Raw genomic sequence first — 21,412 nt, forward strand, 5'->3', positions numbered from 1 at the left:
GGTCACAAGGACTTGATGGTTGTGAATTGACTGTTCACTTTCTAGTGCATCTTTCCTTTCTAAGCACCGACATGCTTCAGCTTCCCAGGCTAAAACCTTCTCCTTGACTCTGCCTTCCTCACCTTCACTGCTAAGCTGGTAGGAAAGGCCATCTGCACTGTCTCTTCCCCATCCCCTCCTCCGTCATCTGCCATCCAGCTTCTCTACCACTGAAACAGCTTTGGCTCTGCAAGATCCCCATGAATTTTCCTTATCGGGCCCACTGTCTGAGGATGTTCTCAGACTTTGTGCTCTTGACTTTCAGCAGCTTTTAGTACTGTTGGCCACAATCTCCTTAACCTTCTCTCCCTTGGCTTCTATGACATAGCTTTCCTTCAATTTTCCTCCTCTGTGCCCATCAGTCTGTCTCTTTCATTTACTCAAATTGTATTAATTTAAGCACCTGCCTTGAGCCATTGTTGATAGAATCTATAGCAGTCTCTGATTTTATGCACTTTTCATTCTCTTTCTCTTGCTGAACTTATCCTAGTTCATTCTCTTCTAATTGTAGGTAACCCTTAAGTCTCTGTCTTCATCTAATTTCTTTGCATTCTCTCCTTTTGATGATCTTATCCAGTGCTTGTGATTTCAGTCATCACCTCTATGGATATGTTTCTTCAATCTTTGTATCCATCTCAGCTCTTTCTCCTGGGCTCTAGGCCTACATTTCCAACTGCTTTTCAGTTACTTCTCTGTCTTCCTGATACTTCAACCTCAGTAGATTCTTAAATGATTCTTCCCCAAACCAGCTCTTCAGAGTCCCTTTTTCAGTGTCTCTCCTTAGTCATTCAGGCTGGGTGTCAGGCATCCTGTTAGGCACTGGGCATACAAATAGGACGAATAAAACAATCCAGGCTTCCAATATTTTTGCTCAAGTCTTTCCTCTTACTCTGTGTTTCCAGTCAGTTGTTAAACCCTATTAGTTTCCTCCATACTATCTATCTTTCACTTAAACCATGGCTGCCCTCATTTGGACCTTTGTCCTAGTCCTCGGGCAGTATTTCTCCATAACTGTTCCCCTTGCCTATAAGTCTTTCCCTTCTCCAGGCTACCTCTTCCCCAACTTCCTCTCAGAGCTGCCAGAATAGCCTCACATCCTGACAAGATCACTCCTCTACTTAAAAAAAAATCATTGCCTCCTCAATGCCTTGAGGATGAAGTATATCAGTTTTATTTTCAGTTTCAAGTTCTCTCTTTTCCTCTCCCATCCATTGAGAATGCAAGAAAAACAAAACCTATTATAAATATGTGTAGTCATGCAAAACAAATTTCCTCATTAGCCATTTTCTTCCCTCTTTCACTCCCCCCCAAAAAACCCAAAAAGATAAGAAAAAGGAAAAAAAAAAAAAAAAAGCTTCAGTCTACCTTCTTGAGTTTAATAGCTCTCTCCTGAGTTGGATTACATGCTTCATCATCATTCCTTTGAATCCATGGCTGGTCATTGTGTTGATTGGAATTCCTAAGCCTTTTGTGTTGATTCTGTTTAGTTGTGTCTGTTTTAGTTGTGCTTACTTTACTACGTCATTTCTTGCAAATATTTCAAGGTTCTTTTTGAAATCGTTTCAGTGATGGAATACATGCTCTTCAATAGTATTTTATTTTTCCTGATTGCAATTGTGAAGACAATTTTTAACAATCATTTTTTATAAAATTTTGAGCTAGAAATTTTTCTCTCTTCTCCCCAAGATATATGTTCAATCATATAAAACTTTTCCATGTTAGTCATATGATATAGACTGTATAGTGAGGCAGGTAAGGTATGGCTTTCTCCTACTCAACCCAAGCCTCCACAACACTTCCCAGACATTTCCAGCTGGGTAGTCTCCACTCAGACCATTATTTCCACTTCCTTCCCACATTATAATCAAGCTTCAAGAGGCCAGTTTGTCTTTACCTTACTCAATTCCTGACTCCCATAGCACTTGTGAGATGCTTCTAAACACATTATTGCTATCATGTATGTTTCCCTCACCCTTGACTTCTCAGCTTTCCTTTATTTTGTTTTTCTTTATTCAAATATGGGCTCTTTGAGGGAAGTCCAACTCTTTGTGACCTATTTGGAGTTTTCTTGGCAAAGATACTGGGTGACCACTTCCTTCTAGGTGTCCCCTGGCATGTAGTAGAGGCATAATAAATGTTTATTGAATTTGAATTGAACTCTTTATATTGCCAATAACTGTTAGAACCCTGTACATAATGGGCACTTAAATGTCTGTTGAATTGCATTGAGTTAATGCTAACTCCAAATACAATATTCATGCCCTTGAAGGTTTGTTTTCATCTCAGATATTGCCTAGTTTGTTGACATTTGCCCTTTTCATAAAAATAGAATGAATGACATGCAAATTTCAGAAAGGTTTTTTTTTTTTTTCTTGAAGTTTTTCATTATGTGGGCTCTAATTAATTGGGGTTATATTGTATAACATTTCAGAAAGATAAACTTTTCTTTCTTAATGGTTATCTTGCAGTTTGCGTAACATTATTACATTTAGACATTTAAAATTTGAAGGGCTCTTAGAGATTATTTTAGAGATTAGCCCTTTAGTTTTACAGATGAGGTAACTCAGCCCCAAAGTAGATTGTTGATTTGTCCAGCATCACACAAATCAAAGCCAAGTTTCTGGACTGTCTCATATGGTACCCTTTCCCTGTACGACATTGCTTCTATAGTGAAAACGATATTCATGTCTTGAAATTTTTTGGAAAATTTATGTTTCTGTATTTGATCTATATGAGTTCCTGTAAAAGAAATGCTTCTTTCTTTCTTTATTTTTTAAGGGTAGTCATTCTGAGGAAGATGAGCATGCTGCCTGTGACTTGTTCCTCTAGTAACCTTTTATTTATTTTTTTTAAATTATAGCTTTTTATTTACAAGATATGTGCATAGGCAATTTTTCAGCATTGACAGTTGCAAAACCTTTTGTTCCAACTTTCCCCTCTTTCCCCTCACCCCTTCCCCTAGATGGCAGGTTGTCCAATACATGTTAAATATGTTAAAGTAGAAGTTAAATGCAATATATGTATACATATCCTTACAGTTATTTTGCTATACAAAAAGAATCGGACTTTGAAATAGTGTACAATTAGCCTGTGAAAGAAATAAAAAATGCAGGCGGACAAAAATAAGAGGGATTGGGAATTCTATGTAGTGGTTCATAGACATCTCCCAGAGTTCTTTCGCTGGGTGTAGCTGGTTCAGTTCATTACTGCTCTGTTGGAGCTGATTTGGTTCAACTCATTGTTGAAAAGAGCCACATCCATCAGAATTGATCATTGTATAGTATTGTTGTTGCAGTATGTAATGATCTTCGGGTCCTGCTCATTTCACTTTTTGCATCAGTTCATTTAAGTTTCTCCAGGCCTTTCTGAAATCATCCTGCTAGTCATTTCTTACAAAACAATAATATTCCATAACATCCATATACTACAATTTATTCAGCCATTCTCCAATTGATGGGCATCCACTCGGTTTCCAGTTTCTGGCCACTAAAAAGAGGGCTGCCACAAACATTGCACATACAGGTACTTTCCCTTCTTTAAGATTTCTTTGGGATATAAGCCCAGTAGTAAAGGATCAAAGGGTATGCACAGTTTGATAACTTTTTGAGCATTGTTCCAAATCATTTTCCAGAATGGCTGGATGTATTCACGACTCCACCAACAATGTATCAGTGTCCCAGTTTTCCCACATCCCCTCCAACATTCCACATATTTTTTCCCTGTCATTCTAGCCAATCTGACAGGTGTGTAGTTTTATCTCAAAATTGTCTTAATTTGCATTTCTCTGATTAATAATGACTTGGAGCATCTTTCCATATGTCTAGAAATAGTTTCAATTTCTTTGTCTGAGAATTGTCTGTTCATATCCATTGACCATTTATCAATTGGAGAATGGCTTGATTTCTTATAAATTAGAATCAATTCTCTATATATTTTGGAGATGAGGCCTTTATCAGAACCTTTGACTGTAAAAATGTTTAAGGAATGCTTCTTTAAATGGAGTGTTTGTTCTTTCTAGGATCTGGTTATGGACATCTTAAGAGTGTTGAGTACTCCGGATTTGGAAGTGCGAAAGAAAACTCTGCAGTTAGCACTAGACCTTGTATCTTCCAGAAATGTTGAAGAGGTAAAAGAAAGCTCTCAATGCAGTCTTCCATCCACTACAATGTACTATAATGTGTGGCTCGGGAACTTACCTGTATTTGGTCTTACAGCTAGTGATCGTCCTAAAGAAGGAAGTGATTAAGACCAATAATGTGTCCGAGCATGAAGACACGGACAAGTACAGGCAGCTCCTCGTCCGCACGCTGCACTCTTGCTCTGTTCGGTTTCCAGACATGGCTGCAAACGTCATTCCAGTGGTAGGTGAAACTTGACTGCCTCAGAAAGCTGTCTCCATTTTAATATTTCCAGTGGGCATGATAAGGTCTAGATTTAGGAAACCAAAATGAGATTAGGGTTTCTTGTGGTCAGGGAGTTAAATGATAAGGTGTAGAGACAGGTTCGGGGTTCAGGGAACCAAGTGATGAGGTTTAGCTTCCCTTCAACCCCTTGGGATTCGGCACAAGGGTAGGGAGTTTGGGGGACTCCCTTCTGGCGGCACAGAGGTTCTCTGTAAAGGAATTTACAGACCTGAAAACCTAAATTAATAAAAAAGAGGTTTATTATAGGGATTGGAAGTAAGGTTAGAAATCCTGACAGAGAGACATAAAGTCTTGTTAGGGAAATAGGTGAGGGTAAAGAGAGGGTGGCACTGGAAAAGAATATTCCAGTGGACAGAGGCTTCTTGGCATACCAAGCATGGCATAGCTGGAATGTTTGGAACCTATGCAAAGAGAGGGTTTTAGTTTGGTTCTTTTATATTGATGTGGGGGCTGGGACAATCCAAGCAGATCAGAACCAGTGGGGGCTGGGACAGTCTGGATCTCCTATTGAAATTCAAAGGGATGCTTTTTGACCAGGATTTGTAATTGAATCAAAGGCTCTGGCATACCAGAAAGACAACTTGTCTGGGAAGGGTATGCCTCAGCCCGGAGGGGCTGGGAATCTGAAAGGAATCAATACAGTTTCTTAAAGGGACTACAACCCTCTTCAGGCATATAGTCATACTCCTTAAAGGAACCAGGAAAATACTTGCCACTTACCTGTGCTCCTTCTGGAAAACACAAGTAAGGAGCCATCCTAAAGCTCCAAAGCCCTTTGACTTAGGATCATGTATACAATTCATCTTTCTGATTCAATAAGCTTGGTTTCTCAGCTTTCAGCACTTCTTAGATTATATTGAGCAGTGTACAGAAGAAATGAGCAGGAAGCCAAGAGATTCTCTGAGATGCTGCTGAAAAGTGAGAGCCCTAGGAAGCCATGGCATCATATCCACCTGCTCCTGAGAACATCGCTATTGTAACTACCTAAAGAGACTAGAATATTAGGGCTGAAAGGGGCAACCTCTTCCTTTGGTGCTAATATTTCAGCACATTATCTTGAATCATCAGCAGATAGTTAAATTATAAAGTAATAAATATTATAAATTTACTTTTGTATCTTTTAAGATTTCCATCAAAAGAGTATTTTTTTAAAATTCAGCACTTAATACTGTATCATTCAGTTATCTGGAAAATTCACTTTGAGAATTTTTGATTCTGTAAAATTTTATTTTTTATGTCTTTTAGCTCCTAATGTGATTTCATTTTCATTTATGAAACTAGAGAAATTCATGATGGTTTTTGAGTTATAAACTGGCCACCCTTCCAACAACAAATATATCCAAGAACAATATTTTACCATCACTTTCTGCTTCCAGTAATTATGTTCAATAAATAGCATTTACTTCAGCAGCTTTATTTTTTTTTTTTTTTTTTTTTTTTTTTTTTGGTGAAGCAATTGGGATTAAGTATGACTTGTCCAGGGTCACACAGCTAGTAAATGTTAAATATTTGAGGACAGATTTGAATGGAAATCCTCCTGACTCCAGGGCTGGTGCTCTATCCTGTGTGCCACTTAGCTGCCCCATTCCACTGAATTTAAAATGAATATTTCTATCCCTGTGGGATAACAGTTCCAAAGGGGACACAGCACTGACAAATGGGCAAGAACAGCAGCTTCAGAGGAAGAAGATCCAATCACCTTTTGCCTTCTTTACCTGATAAAACAATTCTTGGGAGCCTGAAAACCCGGCTTCAAATTCTATCCCTGCCTATGTACTGATGTACACATCACGTCACATTTTTAGGCTGTAGCTTCTTTTTCTATATGATTACAGTCTGGAGAGAAGATACATGATCCTGGGGAGAGTGCTGAGTCAGTCTTAGGGAGGTTCTCCGGCAGGGAGAATGTGGGGCCGGCAAGCCATGTGTACTTACCACCATGGGTTGTGGTCCTTGCACACAGTAGCTCTTGGTAAATGCTTATAAGCTATTTCTCCTGGAAACCGGGTGTCTGGCTTGGACTCTCTTGAGTTGTACAGTGTCTCTGGTTGTGTTTTTATTATAGTTAATGGAGTTTCTCAGCGACAACAATGAAGCAGCAGCTGCCGATGTCTTAGAGTTTGTCCGGGAAGCTATTCAACGCTTTGATAATCTCCGATTGCTTATTGTGGAGAAAATGCTTGAAGTCTTTCATGCTATTAAATCTGTCAAGTAAGTTTAAAGTCTTCTCAAAACTATACACTTAACATTTGAAACATTTGAAAATTTTAAAAACTTAAATAGATGATAGTAAATCCAATGAACAAGATTGATTTAGGATAAATAGTCCAAAGAGGACCAGTATCATATTCATATCACTGCTTTTCCAGTGTCTTTAATTATATTAAACTTTATATGTAGTAGCAAAAATTGAGGGCAAGCTTTATTTATTGGGCCTTTGTTAAAATAAAATTATGTGCCTTCATTAAAATAATAAAAGATTGTTATATTTGAATTTTATTCTATTTAAGTACACATAACAGTGCACCAAAGTAGGATATCCACCCCATAAAGGGCAGTTGTAAAAATAACAGATTTGTATTATTAATATATCAGCATTTGTGTAGTAAAGAACTTCCCACATATACTATCATATTATCCAGCCCTTGTTGTTTACCCACTTCTCTTTCTAAACAGATGTAATGAAAATGTTAATGAAGATTCTGTTTAAGTCCCTTACAACTGTTAATTATACAAATCTTTTACAATGACCTCTTTCATATAATGATAGGAACTAAGGCCCAGAGATTCCTAACCATGCCCAAGAGCACATATGTAATAATGGAAGCCCACTCCAGAAAACATTTTTGAAATTTGTTTTTCCCCCATGTTTACCAGTTATACTGCTAACATTTTAGAATGGATTTAGTTCTTAATAGTGAATAAAACATAATTTTCTTGTTAATTTTATGGTATATGGAAAGACTCCCAAGGAATATAATCTGCATGCATATATGTATATGCTGTCTTACACACACACACACACACACACACACACACACACACACACACACACACATATCACGTGTGCCTTCTTTATGGTGTCATCCTACAGTTCATTAAAGTCACACTATTTTGTGTTTTTATCTCAAATTTGATGATCTAAGTTGAAATCTTTGTTAGTGGGACTAAATTCAGTGATGGCTCAGAGTCTCTAGTGTACTTGTTTTTTCTTTTGTTAGAATTTACCGAGGAGCATTGTGGATCCTGGGAGAATATTGTAGCACTAAAGATGACATACAGAGTGTGATGACCGAAGTCCGCAGGTCCCTGGGAGAGGTAGGTTTTTGCTTAGTGATCCTGCCAAATGTAAGACAAATGATGTGATACTGTTGTATGACCAGTGGAGGCTGCACTTCTGAAATTCACGTGCTCATGTTGAGACAGAAAGGCAAAGGCTTCAGCCAAGTCCAACCTAGTTTTCAGTGAGCACAGAGTCTCCCAGAGTTGGGAGTCTGGGATTTTATCTCACTCTTTTAGCTTCCACATTTGTAGGACAAGAGAATTGAACTAAAAGTGTCTCATGGTTCCTTCTCAAGTTTTAATTTCTTGGATTCTATAAAAATAGAAAATTGTATTTAATACTCATTTTGGGTTAGAAAGGATTACTAGATTTAAAAGAAAAGAAAGACCTGGAACTGGAGCTGATCACATCTTACTATGTAACCTTGGATCAAGTGATTAATTTCTTTGGTCATAAGTTTCCTTATCTGTTTAAAAAAAAAAAAAAAAAGAGTTGAACACAAAGCTCTTCCAGGCATCTTCTACCTCCAAAAATCTATGAGTTTATGAATTCTGCTACTACTGCTCATGAATTATGTGACATTAGACAAATCCCTTATTCTCTCATCAGTAAAATGAGAATAATACTTAACTGTCCACCTTAAACAGTTATTAAGATTCAATCAGTTACTTTCTGTGAAAGCATTTTATAATCATCAAGCACCGTATAAACATAAGCTGTTATATATAGTACATAGGAAATTTCAGATGATAAAAGTAATATTGACACCTGGAAAGAATGACTGCTTAATACTTATGATTAGTATTTCAAGGGAAGAAAGAAGAAGAGGCAGAATTGGGAACTGGAGAGACGGAAATAATTGGAATTGGGAGTATATTAGCATGAATACAATTAATATCAAATAAACTTTTCCTTCCATTTAAAAATTTTCTTTCTCTTTTTTTTTTTGTTTTTTTGTTTTTAATTTTTAATTTTTTAAATTTTTATTTTATTTTTATTTTCTTTCTCTTTAAAAATGATAGTCCCATCTTAGAGCACAACTTATAGTATCTCTTGAAGTAATTAAGTTTAAAAACATCATCAAAAATGAGCATAATGCCATTCTCATTATCTCTGTGGTTGAAATTGTTGCTAGAGTCATACTTCTGATTGATTCTTAGATCCCAATTGTGGAATCAGAAATAAAGAAAGAAGCTGGTGAATTAAAGCCTGAAGAAGAAATCAATGTGGGGCCGGTTCAGAAATTGGTAACCGAGATGGGTACTTATGCTACTCAGAGTGCTCTCAGCAGTTCCAGACCAGCCAAAAAGGAGGAAGACAGGTAACCAAGAATTTTAACTTACAAACATATGGGGCTTCTTGATTGCAAATTCTTTATAGATTTTGTCTCTGTTGATTTCATAAAAACCCACTGTGCAGATGATATAAACTAAGATAGATATAGGAGTTCTGTATTTGTCCCCCATTTCAGTATCTCTTGGAGATCACTGACAATGATTTGCTATCATCTTGAACACCCTTCTGACATGAGTTCATTCAGGATAGTTAGATTTTGTTTAACCATCACACAATTCTTAATTTTTTTCCTATCCTTAATTTAAACATGTTTGGAGAAGGAAATAAAGTAAGAGTTGAGTAATTCAGTCTGTTTTGCCATCACCTGCATTATCCCATTCTCCCTTTGATTGCTCTCTTGCTCCCAATTTAGCTTTAAAAAAGACCCTTTTCTGTTGTCCTTAGCGTTCATTACCAACTCAGTCCATTCTGGGATTTAGCAGTCCTGATGCCCTTCTTACAGGACTCTGATTCTTTTTGGTATTCATTCTCAGCTAATAGCCTCCACAACCATCTTGAATACATCTCTTCCAAATATGAGTTCGTCCCTATTCAGCTACATTAGTCATTTTGCATAGTTCTTGGTTTTCATTCTCATGGGAGTTATTCTATTTCACATCTTTACAATTTTATTCTAGAGAGCATCCTATCTTCCTTTAGCTTAATTCCCTTGTAAAATAATAGAACATTGAAACCTTTCTATTCTTTCCTTGAACTCTTTGAAAACCTACTCTTTAAGATCTCTAGTCCCCTTTGTATAACATGGATGGCAATTGGGATTTAATGTGTGTGTTGGGTTTCTTCTTTGGTGCTTTTTTTGTTGTTCTAAGCTGAATTTTTTTTTTTAAATTCCTTTTCTATTTGGCTGAAAAAGTTAATTATAGAAAATATCATTTCTGTGCCATATATTTCAGGAAAAAAGATTTTGTTAAGTTGTAGTTAATTTACATTTTATTTTGAAAGCTATAAAATGTTTTACATATAGTTTTATAAACTATTTTTAATTTTAAGAACTTAATCTCACTTAATTCTTTGAGCCATTCTGAGGAAGCTTGTAAAATTTATTTTGATTTTGCAGATGAGAAAACTAAGGCTCAAGCCATTCCCAATTGATAAATAGTCAAAGGAATAGGCAATTTTTAAGGAGCATTTGACAATATGAAAAAAATGCTTGAAGTCATGAATAGTAAGAAAAATTCTCATTAATGTTAACTCTGAGGTTCTAACTCATACTGGACATGTTGGCACAGGTGCCAAATCAGGAAGTGAAAATTGTTGGAGGGGCTTTGAGACAAAAGACACATGGAGGAAAGCACCACTGGTGGAACTACAAATGGTCCGGCCCTTCTGGGAGCCATTGTAGACTAGTCCCCAAAGGCACTAATGGCTACATACCCTTCCTTTAACTAAGCTGTAGTACTCATAGGCCTGTACTTCCAAAGAGCAATGAAAAGAGAAAAAAATCCATATATACAAAAATATCTAGAGTCATATTTTGTGGTGGTAGAGAACTAAAAACTCAAAAAAGATGTCCATGAGCCTAGGACTGCCTGCACAAAGGTGCTTCTGTGCCGTAAGAAACGTGATGGGGATGGTCTCAAAGGAAAGGCTTGTGTGCACCAATACAGAGTGAAGTAAGTAAAAGCAGAGAACAATTGATCTAGTAACAATCTTACTATAAGCAAGGTCTTAGAAAGACTTAAGAACTGTGACCCCAGTAGTGGCCAACCACAATTCCAAAGGGTTGTTGGTGAAGCCTGCTGCCCATCTCTAGGAGGACAGGTAAAGGATTCAAGGTGCAGAATGTTCTGTTTCTAGCCAGCATGGGAATTGGTTTGGCTTGATGCTACCTATTTGTTCCAAGGATCTTCTCCTTGCCCCTGGGGAGGAAGGAGGAAATAAATGCTTACTAAAAGATGAAAGAAAGCAGAGTTTCCAGGAGTTCATGCATCAAGGATGTGGCAGAACCCAATGGAAACACTAGCGGTTTGTGCTCTAGCTTCTTTTACTTTCTGTCTCAAAGAGGAGGCATAGGAAACAAGAGTCAAATGGACTCTTAAGTGTGCTGGTCGTCATGTTTTTTACAAGCATGAAGATTACCCCTTGTTTCTTTCCCCACAGGCCTCCGCTTCGGGCATTCCTCCTCGATGGAGACTTCTTTGTTGCAGCCTCCCTTGCCACAACTCTGACCAAGATTGCCTTGCGTTATGTGGCCTTGGTTCAGGAGAAAAAGAAGCAAAATGTAAGTCCATCCCCCAGAGGTCATTGAGAAAAGGTTGGCTCATTTTCAGTCTCCAGACCCATCCTCAGGCAACTCGGTCCAGGAGAGGAAACAAATAATGGGCAGAAGACAGAAAGGTGCAGACAGAAAGAGGAGCACCTGTTGCTTTTATTCAGGGAACCAGAGAAGCTGCTTAGTGGGGGGGGGACATTTAAGGTGAGTCTTAAAGGCCCCATAGGAATTGTACTATCAAAAATAACACAAGTAAAATGCCATTTTACCTGAAAGAAAAAAATGGGATCTCTTTGGGGAATGGCAGATGGTCCAGTTTAACTAGCATATTTAGAGGGAAATAATTGGAGAAGGGGTAGACATGAGGCTTGAGTGTAGAAAGCTTTGTATGCTAGGCTAAAGATTTGAGCATTATCTTTTAGGCAGTTGGGTTACCATTTCGAGTTTTTGGCAATTGAATTGGAGAGAAAAGAGGCAGAGAGTAAAGGAGTTTGATTTTATTTCCTGGTAAGGAATGTTTGTCAAAGATGAGAAGCTCTTTGTTGGAAGTAACCATTGAGGCAAATTTTTTTCTTCTTGTAGTCTTTTATCGCTGAAGCTATGCTGCTCATGGCCACTATTCTTCATTTGGGCAAATCCTCTCTTCCCAAGAAGCCAATCACAGATGATGATGTAGACCGCATCTCCCTGTGCCTCAAGGTCTTGTCCGAGTGCTCACCTTTAATGAATGACATTTTCAATAAAGAGTGCAGGCAGTCCCTTTCCCACATGCTGTCTGCTAAACTGGAAGAAGAAAAGCTCTCGCAGAAGGTAGGGCTCCTCCCACTGTGCATGCCGGCCTGGGTGCTTCAGCTTGGGTACTCCGGCGGGGTGGTGAGTCACATAGAGGGCAGACCTCATTGTCCTGAGAGTGCTCTGTTGTTGCTTTCTCAATCTAGAAAGAGTCTGAAAAAAGGAACGTGACCGTTCAGCCTGATGACCCGATCTCCTTCATGCAACTCACTGCCAAAAATGAAATCAACTGTAAGGAGGACCAGTTTCAGCTGAGCCTGCTGGCAGCGATGGGGAATACACAGAGGAAGGAAGCAGCCGACCCACTGGCATCAAAACTTAACAAGGTAAAAGAATGAGGATCTTTCTCTTTTATTTTTATTTTATTTATTTATTTTTTGTTTGTTTTTGGTGTTTTTTTTCTTAGAATATTTTTTAAAGGTTTCTTCTGTAATTACAATAAAAAATATTTAGAAGTCCATAGTTTAAAGAGAACCTAGCTGACTTTTGGTGTTAGTTACTTTGTTATACTGCCCTGTCTGAGTTGGCAGAGAGATAACGACATAAGTTTTTAATACAAAAAACAAACAAACCTATGAACTTTTGTTTGTTCTTGATTTTCAGGGAGTTTAGTGATTGATTCATACTCTTCTTTGACCTGTTTTCTAGTTCATTTGTTTAAGATAAGGTACTTCTATTTAAATTTGTTATTCTTTTAACTTGGTTCTAATAGCTCTTGTTGTCCCATGGAATCATTGAGGTTTTTTTTGCTCCATTTCAGAATGTGGTTGAGCTACTTACTCTCCGTCCAATTTGTTTCAAGAGCTCCAACTCTATTTTTTATCTCTTGATTCATTTTTTCTTGATATGGAATAAAATAATTTTTAAAAAGTTTCTTTTGTGGACTTTGCCTCTGGGCTGCCACTGTTCTGGGTGGAGCAGCTGGGACAAGGGCCCCTCTGCCTGGATCTGTTCTCTTGTCTCCTTGTGGCATTATAACTCTTAGCCTTGGTCCTATCACTGTCTCTATCGCCAGTTGATAGCCCTGCTGTGGATTTGACAGACCATAGTCATAGTCAAAGATTAGAGACTGTACTGGTCTCAGGCTCTCTAAAAGGCCCTATAGTAAATTTACCTAGATAGCAAGCTTGCCTTGTCTCCTGTTGTGCCTCTAAAGGAAATGCTGCATTTGGGGTTTTTGCAAGGCTTCCAGCACTACACCTACTCTTGTCTCCTGTAGCTCTGAAAATCCCAAGGTCCAGCTCTATCTCCCTGTGTAATGACCTATAGAGACTGGCTCTGAGAGAGTCAGCCCTATTTACCAGAGCTTGAGTCTTCTGTATTCCCTGACCCATTCCCTTTTTAAGAATATGTAGACTTCTGGCTATCCATCTGATACATCTCTGAACTGGATAGAAGAGTTAATTAGTGTTCCTCTTTGGTCTCTTGATCATTAGTCTGGTTCCCTATTAGCTCTTTCTTGGTGTGGTTCTTGGAGAAGTGAGTTTTTCTAAGACCTTTCAAGACACTATCTTAACTGAAGCTCCCCCCACACACACACACACACACAAAATATGATATCTAACAAAATAAGTTAACATCCTTTTTTTAACTTTCATAACCATGATGAAGAAGCTACTACAATTATTGGTGCTATTACAGAAAAATACCTCACTTCCCAATTCAGTCTGTTCATGCGCACTGTCTCAATATGTCCAGAAAATCTGTATTTGAAATTACAAATACAGAATATTAGAGCTCGATCAGACTTCACATATCGCCTATTTCAAGTTTCTAATTTTATAAGAAATTCTGGGGCATAAAGGGAAAGTATTTTCCCACAATCATACAAATATGGCAGGTTGTGGACTGAAAAGCAGATTTCTTGTTTTCCAGTCTTTTTTTTATTTTTTTTATTTTTTTTTTTTGCCACAGAAAGTGAAAAGTGATCATGAGGAGAAAGAGTATGTTAAAGTTGTTCTCTAGTGTTGTTTGTTAGATATATGCCATATCTTCCTTCTGAGAAGCTAAAAAGGGTTGGAAGTCTGGAAATCATATTGGAACTTTGGAACATTCAAGTTATATGTTAATTTGAAAATCTTCTGTAACTGCTGAATAACTCTTAATTCTCCAGGTCTTTTTAGATTAGTTTCCCATGTAAGTATTCTAGAAAATTTTATCTGGGACATTGTAACTATCACAGAGTAGCTTATGAGATCCAAACAGCATTGTGTCAGATGTCTACAAGGTATATAATCATTTGGCATACAGATAACTTGATGTAAAATTGATATCTTAGAAATCCAGTCATTCAGTAATCTCTTTATTTCTGTTTGGCAGGTTACTCAGCTAACAGGTTTCTCAGATCCAGTTTATGCAGAAGCTTATGTTCATGTCAACCAGTATGATATTGTTCTGGATGTACTTGTTGTAAACCAGACCAGTGATACTTTGCAGAACTGCACATTAGAACTAGCCACACTAGGTAAGGACATATCATCTTCAAGAAAGTTGCCATGGTCCTATCTGTGAAGCCACCAACACCCAGTGACTGAGTTGAAGAAATGACAGTTCAAATGGTTAGATTTCAGATAGCTCAAGCTCCTAGTCTGACTTTTAAAAAATATCAAAATTTTCCTGGAGTTCAGATATTTATCAGTAGCTTACCGTGTAACAATTTCTAAATATATTCATCATATTTTGCTAATTAAAGTGACATTACTTAAGTGAACAAGCAAGCAAATAAAGCTTTAGCATAACATGATCTGAAGCTTTTTTGGGTAACATTTGGGATGATGGATTAAATACTACACTTAACAATCAGAGCTTTGCAACTCAGATTTCCTTGGGTCTCTGTTTTCACACTGAGCCTTTTCTGTTTGGGGCATTTGAAGTTGAGCAATTCATTAAACCTGATAGTTCTGATACATGTAGATCTTTCCGGATGTCAGTGAAGAGAACAGTTGAAATAGAAGACTATTTTTGTTACTTTACTCTTTTAAAACTGTTAATTTGCTCAATACAGAACAAGGTACCTGTTTACCCATAGGCTTTGTAACTTAGGCATAATCAAGCAGGGGCTTTCATCTGTAAGGCTCATTACTTTTGCAGGATCTTTTTGTTCTTCCTCTTAATCCATTTTTTCCTCTGCCCTTAGCTTTTTGCAGATGTTTGAAGTAGATTATGTCCCTATTCTCTTTCGTACTTTGCTTTAAAAAGCAGAGATGTGGAATACTCCCAGGGGTCATAGGAATCTGGAATGACCATGTAAGGCTGAAGAAAATGGAGGGGGAGAGAGAATCTCACTCTTTCCATTGGTGTAGCTCGAGATTCCTATGGCAACTTTTGTAGAAGTTCCTAAGTCTAGGCAAATTTGTCATTGCCTTGTGTGGTCAGATTTCTCCTTTAATTCAGAATGCACACTTCCTTATCACAAAGTCATCTTTATCAGAAGTTTGAGCACATACATTGAAATGAATTATTCAGCACCCATCATTTCAATCTCTGGTATATTCAGATGAAGAATCACTATAAAATTATTCTGAAGTTCCCAAGTTGTTTTAAAACAAATAAAAATGCACAGACTGCATGAAAGATAAAGAAAAGATTAAAAAGTGGCATAACTCTAAATGTTTCCCCCTTTCTGGTATTATAATAGCCTAAAAACTTAAATAATTTATGTTTTGATGTCTTATCATATACAAACTGATTGGCTTTTTTCTCCTTCAGGGGATCTTAAACTTGTGGAAAAACCATCTCCTTTGACTCTTGCACCTCATGATTTTGCAAACATTAAGGCTAATGTTAAAGTAGCTTCAACAGAAAATGGAATTATTTTTGGCAATATAGGTAAGATGTCATATATGTTGTACAATGGCAGATTGGAGGTATACATCATTTTTAAAAAGGGAGTCTAAAAAGGTCTTCTCTAATAAGTGGGTGGTGGTGTGAGATTAAAGATTCTTTGTAGTTATAGACTTTGTCTTATACTACTTTTATGTTCCTCCCAAAAAGTCTAGCACAGTACATCAGTATTTCAAGTATTTCATTCAAGAATTGATAGCCCCATCATTCCATGAGCACCAGCACTCTGGTGATAAACCTTTCTACCCTTAGTTAACTTGGTCCTCAGATGACAGATCTGCAGTCTATTGTGAGTCCCACAGTCAACTCCTTTCCAGTTTGGGTTGGACATATTACCACTTGTGTTCTCATAACATAGTCTCATAGTTTTTAAGAACCCAGGATTATATCCACAATATCTACAATTAGGCATTAGAAGACATCAGTGAAAGGATATTTCACAGTACTAAGCATAATACTAGTTGGTTATTCTACTTCTTGAATTGTAAAAAATAAGGTTAATGTTGAATGAAAGAAACCTTAAAAATGAGATTTTAAAGTATGTTTTGCTTTTGTAAAAGTCATGTTTTTCATTCATATGAATTAACCTGCCAATCTCCCAGTTGTATGAGAATTTTATGTGTTTTTAAAATTATATCTGCAGTATATGATGTATCTGGAGCAGCAAGTGACAGAAACTGTGTGGTCCTCAGTGACATTCACATTGATATCATGGACTACATTCAACCTGCTTCTTGTACAGATGCTGAGTTCCGCCAGATGTGGGCAGAATTTGAGTGGGAAAACAAAGTTAGTACTTGGGAAAGTGGTGGGCTTCTTGGTCTTATTTTCCTCCCTACTTTTTGGTTAATATAGTAATGAGAAATTTTGTAGTGAAATCTTTTCCTCTGGCAAATGACAGATACAGAAAGAGAACTTCCAACTTCATTAGCCCATTTGTACTACCTAGAAATTAATTAATCTACCTAGAAACTGATTAATCTTATCAAGATGACATTCATGTGATTTGTTTTCCTAAAAAAAAAAAAAAAAATGACTTGCTGTTCTCATAAATGAGATAGCTGCATAATTAGTCTAACTACTGTCATAGGCTACATCCCAGATAGTCAGGATATGAAAGTTGATTGAATCTAGTTACCACAAGGAGCTGGATGAAACAATTACTTCTAGAGACATTATTTAGTTATTACTTCCATATTTGGCAGTTGTAGACGTTCAGCAAGAAATATAATTGATTTTTTTTTTTAAGTCATTTTCTAACAAAAAGCTTCATTCTAGCATTTAATTGAAAGAAATGTGAAGAATCTAGTTACTCTTCTGAAAGCAAAGGTGTTTTTTCCCCCCTTTGATATAAAATAAAATCAAAATAATGCTATTGTTTACCTTTTAGCAATTATAACAGGTTTTGCAACACTAAGAGAAATTGTTATAAGATTTTTTTTTTCTTTTTAAGATTGTAGTATTTTAGACTTGAGACTTTAGAGGTTACTTTAGACTGATTTCCCTTTTTTTTTAAATAGAAGAAGAAACTGAGACCCAGAGGTCATGCAGCCAGTTAGTATAGACATAATAATAGTATAGTTTCCCTAACTCCTGGTCCAGTATTCTCATTGATGAGATCTATTTTTTTTTTCTTTGCAGGTGACAGTTAACACAAATATAATTGATTTAAATGAATATTTACATCATATTCTAAAGTCAACTAATATGAAGTGCCTCACTCCAGAAAAGGTAATACTCTGTCTGAATTTGCTGTGAAACAATCTGAGGTGGCCTTCTGGTGAGAGTCTGCTGTAATAAAGAATTACTTAAATATATAATCTACTGAATGGCCAGGTTTCCTCTCCCCTCTCCAATTAATCATTTCTTCCCCATTTTTTCTTAATTTTTATCTAAAGGAATACCTATAAGAATTCATTTTTGTTCTTGTCAGGAAATACTAGTAACTCCTTATTTTTCTCCCATTCTACCCATTTTCAGTAACTATAATATGAATCAGAATGTATCTGCTTATAAACAATGGTTTTCATTGCAATATAGATTTCTTTGGCTTCTGGTTGTTGTAGAATTATAGGCATTTAATTCTTAGGACTTCTGGCCTTGCAAATAAAAGCTTTATATAGATATACCCGACCTTGCATGCTGTGTCCATAGGGAAAACATTAAAGTCCTTGATATTCTCTTTCAGGCTCTTTCTGGATACTGTGGTTTTATGGCTGCCAACCTGTATGCCCGTTCCATATTTGGAGAAGATGCACTTGCAAATGTCAGTATTGAAAAGCCAATTCATCTTGGACCAGAAGCCCCAGTAACTGGCCATATACGAATTCGTGCAAAGAGTCAGGTAATGAATGATTGTCCTTTCTTTGTACTGACTTTGTACTTTCTGCTCTTTGAATGTGGGAAAGGAAGTTGTCTCTAAAAACTCCTTTTTCATTTCTTTCTGCTTAACTGTGTGATAGAGTCGGCAAAAAGTAAGGTGGTTAATTCACTTACCTTGCACATCTTTGGGAACCATCATTCTAGACATTATATGTGAAGCCTCTCTGCTTTTTTACCTAACTTAATTGAAATAGATCCCTTTCCCATTAAGATTGCTAGAGTCCAAGATTCATCACAAATCAGAGAATCAGAAAATTTCTAAAGGACCTTAAGAGATTATCTAATCCAGCATCCAAATTGTTGCAGGATTTTTTCTTTACCTCCCAGGCATTTCTTGAATAAGTCTGATGACAAAGTGCTTGCTAGTTCACATAGTTATCCCATTACACTTCTGGAGAGTGCTTATTGTAAGGAAGCTTCTTTTATTGAGCTGAATTCTCCTTACTCCCCTTAATTTCCACTTAAGGATCATGAGCCTCAGAGCTAAATCCTTTGAAAAATATCCTTGACAAAAGATCAATCCAGCCTTTGCATAAAGGCCTCAGTTATGAGAAATTCGTTATTTCCTAAGACAGCCCAGTTCTCTTTTGAATATCTCTGATAGTTGGCCTCTCAGCAACTAATATCCATAATTCTTTTTGTGTCCTTTGGGAATGAGCAGAATGAACCTAAAATTTATTTAATATTACTCTTTTGGGGCAGCTAGTTGACACAGTGTATCCAGTGTACCAGCCCTGAAGTCAGGGGGACCTGAGTTCAAATTTGATCTCAGACACTTAACAAACACCTCCTAGCTGTATGACCCTGGGCAAATCACTTAACTCCAACTGCCTTAGGGAAAAAAATAAATAAAATTAATCTTTCAAATATTTAAAGACAGCTATTTTCCTCTTCTCCCAAGTCTCCTCTTTTCCAGGCTGCATCCCCCTTCGTTGCTCTGATCTTTGTATCATCAGGATCAAGATGGCTTCTGGAGGCTGATCAGTCTGTCAGTGGCTTTTCTAAAGTATGACTTTCATGCTAGGGCAGGACATTCTAAATTTGTTCTCACTTTGGCAGAGCTGTTCCATCATTTCTGCTCTTTGTGACCCCAAGGCCCATAACATGCCAGGGTTGTCAGTGGGTTTTCTTGGCAAAAACGCTGGAGCAGTTTGGCCATCTCCTTCTCCACTGGATTGTGGCAACCAGAGGATCACACAGCTAGTATGTGGGGTCAAATGTGAACTCAAGTCCTCCTGACTCTAGACCCAGCCTTCCATGTGGCAGAGAATAACTGGCCATTGACTCACTTTTCTGGAGTTTATGCTAATTGTTGGTTAGCATATTGAATCACTGCTTTAAGAGTTGGGTTGCAGTGTGTACATCTATGACTGATCAGACTAGTCTCAACTCAGAACGCTCTGCTAGAGGTCGAACATAAAAGTCCATACGAACATTCAAGGTGACTTTTCTAATTTTGTGTATTTCCCATTCCTTTTGGGCTAATTCAGTTCTGCTTTGCTCATGGAGCACAACATCTTCTCTGATGAGGGCACGCCATATTGGGCAGTCCTGTGCCAATATCTCCTGTGTCATACAATCAGTTCTAAAGTTCTTAAGAGAGACCTTGAGAGTGTCCTTATATCACTTTTTCTGACTGCCTTATGAGCGCTTGCCCTGTGTGAGTTCTGCATAGAATAATTTTTTTGGCAAGCGTACATTGTGCTCTCTGCAATAGAGTTGGAATGATTGGCAGTTTAGTTCAAGAAAGGACCTCAGAGTCTGGTATCTTATCCTGCCAGATATACAATCAAAGATTAAGTGAGATTTTTTTTTGATTGTCATATTTTGAAATTGCACTCTACAAAGTGCCTCCTCTCCATATCTTTGCTCACTTTTATATGAATTGCGATTTAGTTCTATTTTCCCAATCTCTCTTCCCCTTTGGAGGTACACAGAATAAATGTGATCCCTTTTTCAGATGACAGCCTTTTAGATACTTGAAAATAGTTATATGTTCTTCTAAGTTTTCTCTCTTCAAAACTAAAACACATCCAGTTACTTTAGTCATTCCTCATCATCTGGGTCTTCCTTTTCTGGATGTGCTCCAATTTGTCAGTGACTTTCTAAAACAGGTCCAGAGTTGGACATAATACTCCCAAGTGTGGTCTAACCAGCATAGAATCTGGCTCTCTTTTTACATGCACTCTGCAAAAAACTATGCCTTCTGTAAATGCAACATGAGAACTCTGGGAATTGGGATGGAGTTAGGTGGCAGCTATTTCTGGGTATGTTTATGTCTATTTGTGAATTGGGGCACTATGCAAATGGCTCAGTGCTTTTATGTAGTGTCAGAAATACCAACATGCTCTTTCTTCTTTACAGGGAATGGCCCTTAGCCTTGGAGATAAGATCAATCTGTCCCAGAAGAAAACTAGTGTATAAAGTCAAAAAAGGCCTTTTCAGATTTTCAGATTTAGGTATGTGTCTTGTTGGACTCCAGGCAACTTGTATTCCTTCATGCTCTGTGTAATGTAGAATCTGAGTTTGTGCTGAATGAATTTCAGCAGATAATTTATAACTTTTACCCTAAATCAAGACTGAGTTTAAAATTACAATTTATTTTTCTCTTTCGGTCTTAGCCATTCTGTGTACTGTCTTTAAAGCATATAACATCTTTCACATATACTAAGAATGTTTCACAGTACAATGAATCTGTCTATTCTTAGGACATTTGTCATTTTATAAATAAATGCATAATTTGATTTGTTACTTATCTGTGTATCTTCTTGAATGGGGAATAAGGTAGAATTTGAGTTCAAGTGTTGAAACAGTTCTTTGATTTTAGAATTGGAAAGAAGCTTTGAGGTTAGCCCCAAGTGGCCGTCTAGGTCCTGCAGGAACACCTCCAGCTCCCAGAGCCACTTAGCAGCAGAGATGAGATCTAGCTTCTCGGGGTGCCCTTGGATCAGCGTAAACTTCTGTGCTGTAAATCATTAAAATTTTTAGATATAGGTCAGCTCAGCAGAAAAAAATAGCAAATAATCAGTTTATATAGCATGTTTTACTCATGAATAGATATAAATCTTGAAGAGAATGTGA

General features: G+C 37.2%; 1 protein-coding gene across 3 annotated transcripts in view; it reads left to right on the top strand.

The window, feature by feature from the left end:
- Positions 1–21,082, top strand: part of COPB1 (COPI coat complex subunit beta 1) — a 32,973-nt gene extending 11,891 nt beyond the window's left edge. For all 3 annotated transcript variants that reach the window (XM_074276604.1, XM_074276605.1, XM_074276607.1), the window contains exons 9-22: positions 4,058–4,165; positions 4,254–4,400; positions 6,529–6,674; positions 7,685–7,781; positions 8,907–9,067; positions 11,203–11,323; positions 11,897–12,124; positions 12,253–12,432; positions 14,426–14,570; positions 15,815–15,934; positions 16,593–16,738; positions 17,591–17,680; positions 18,138–18,293; positions 20,696–21,082. In XM_074276604.1, the coding sequence (XP_074132705.1) occupies positions 4,058–4,165; positions 4,254–4,400; positions 6,529–6,674; positions 7,685–7,781; positions 8,907–9,067; positions 11,203–11,323; positions 11,897–12,124; positions 12,253–12,432; positions 14,426–14,570; positions 15,815–15,934; positions 16,593–16,738; positions 17,591–17,680; positions 18,138–18,293; positions 20,696–20,755 (1,905 nt within the window). In that variant the 3' untranslated portion in view covers positions 20,756–21,082. The remainder of the gene's footprint in view (positions 1–4,057; positions 4,166–4,253; positions 4,401–6,528; positions 6,675–7,684; positions 7,782–8,906; positions 9,068–11,202; positions 11,324–11,896; positions 12,125–12,252; positions 12,433–14,425; positions 14,571–15,814; positions 15,935–16,592; positions 16,739–17,590; positions 17,681–18,137; positions 18,294–20,695) is intronic.
- Positions 21,083–21,412: the final 330 nt, after the last annotated feature.

Source organism: Sminthopsis crassicaudata, chromosome 6 (genome assembly GCF_048593235.1).
Source record: "Sminthopsis crassicaudata isolate SCR6 chromosome 6, ASM4859323v1, whole genome shotgun sequence".
NCBI classification, from domain to species: Eukaryota; Metazoa; Chordata; class Mammalia; order Dasyuromorphia; family Dasyuridae; genus Sminthopsis; species Sminthopsis crassicaudata.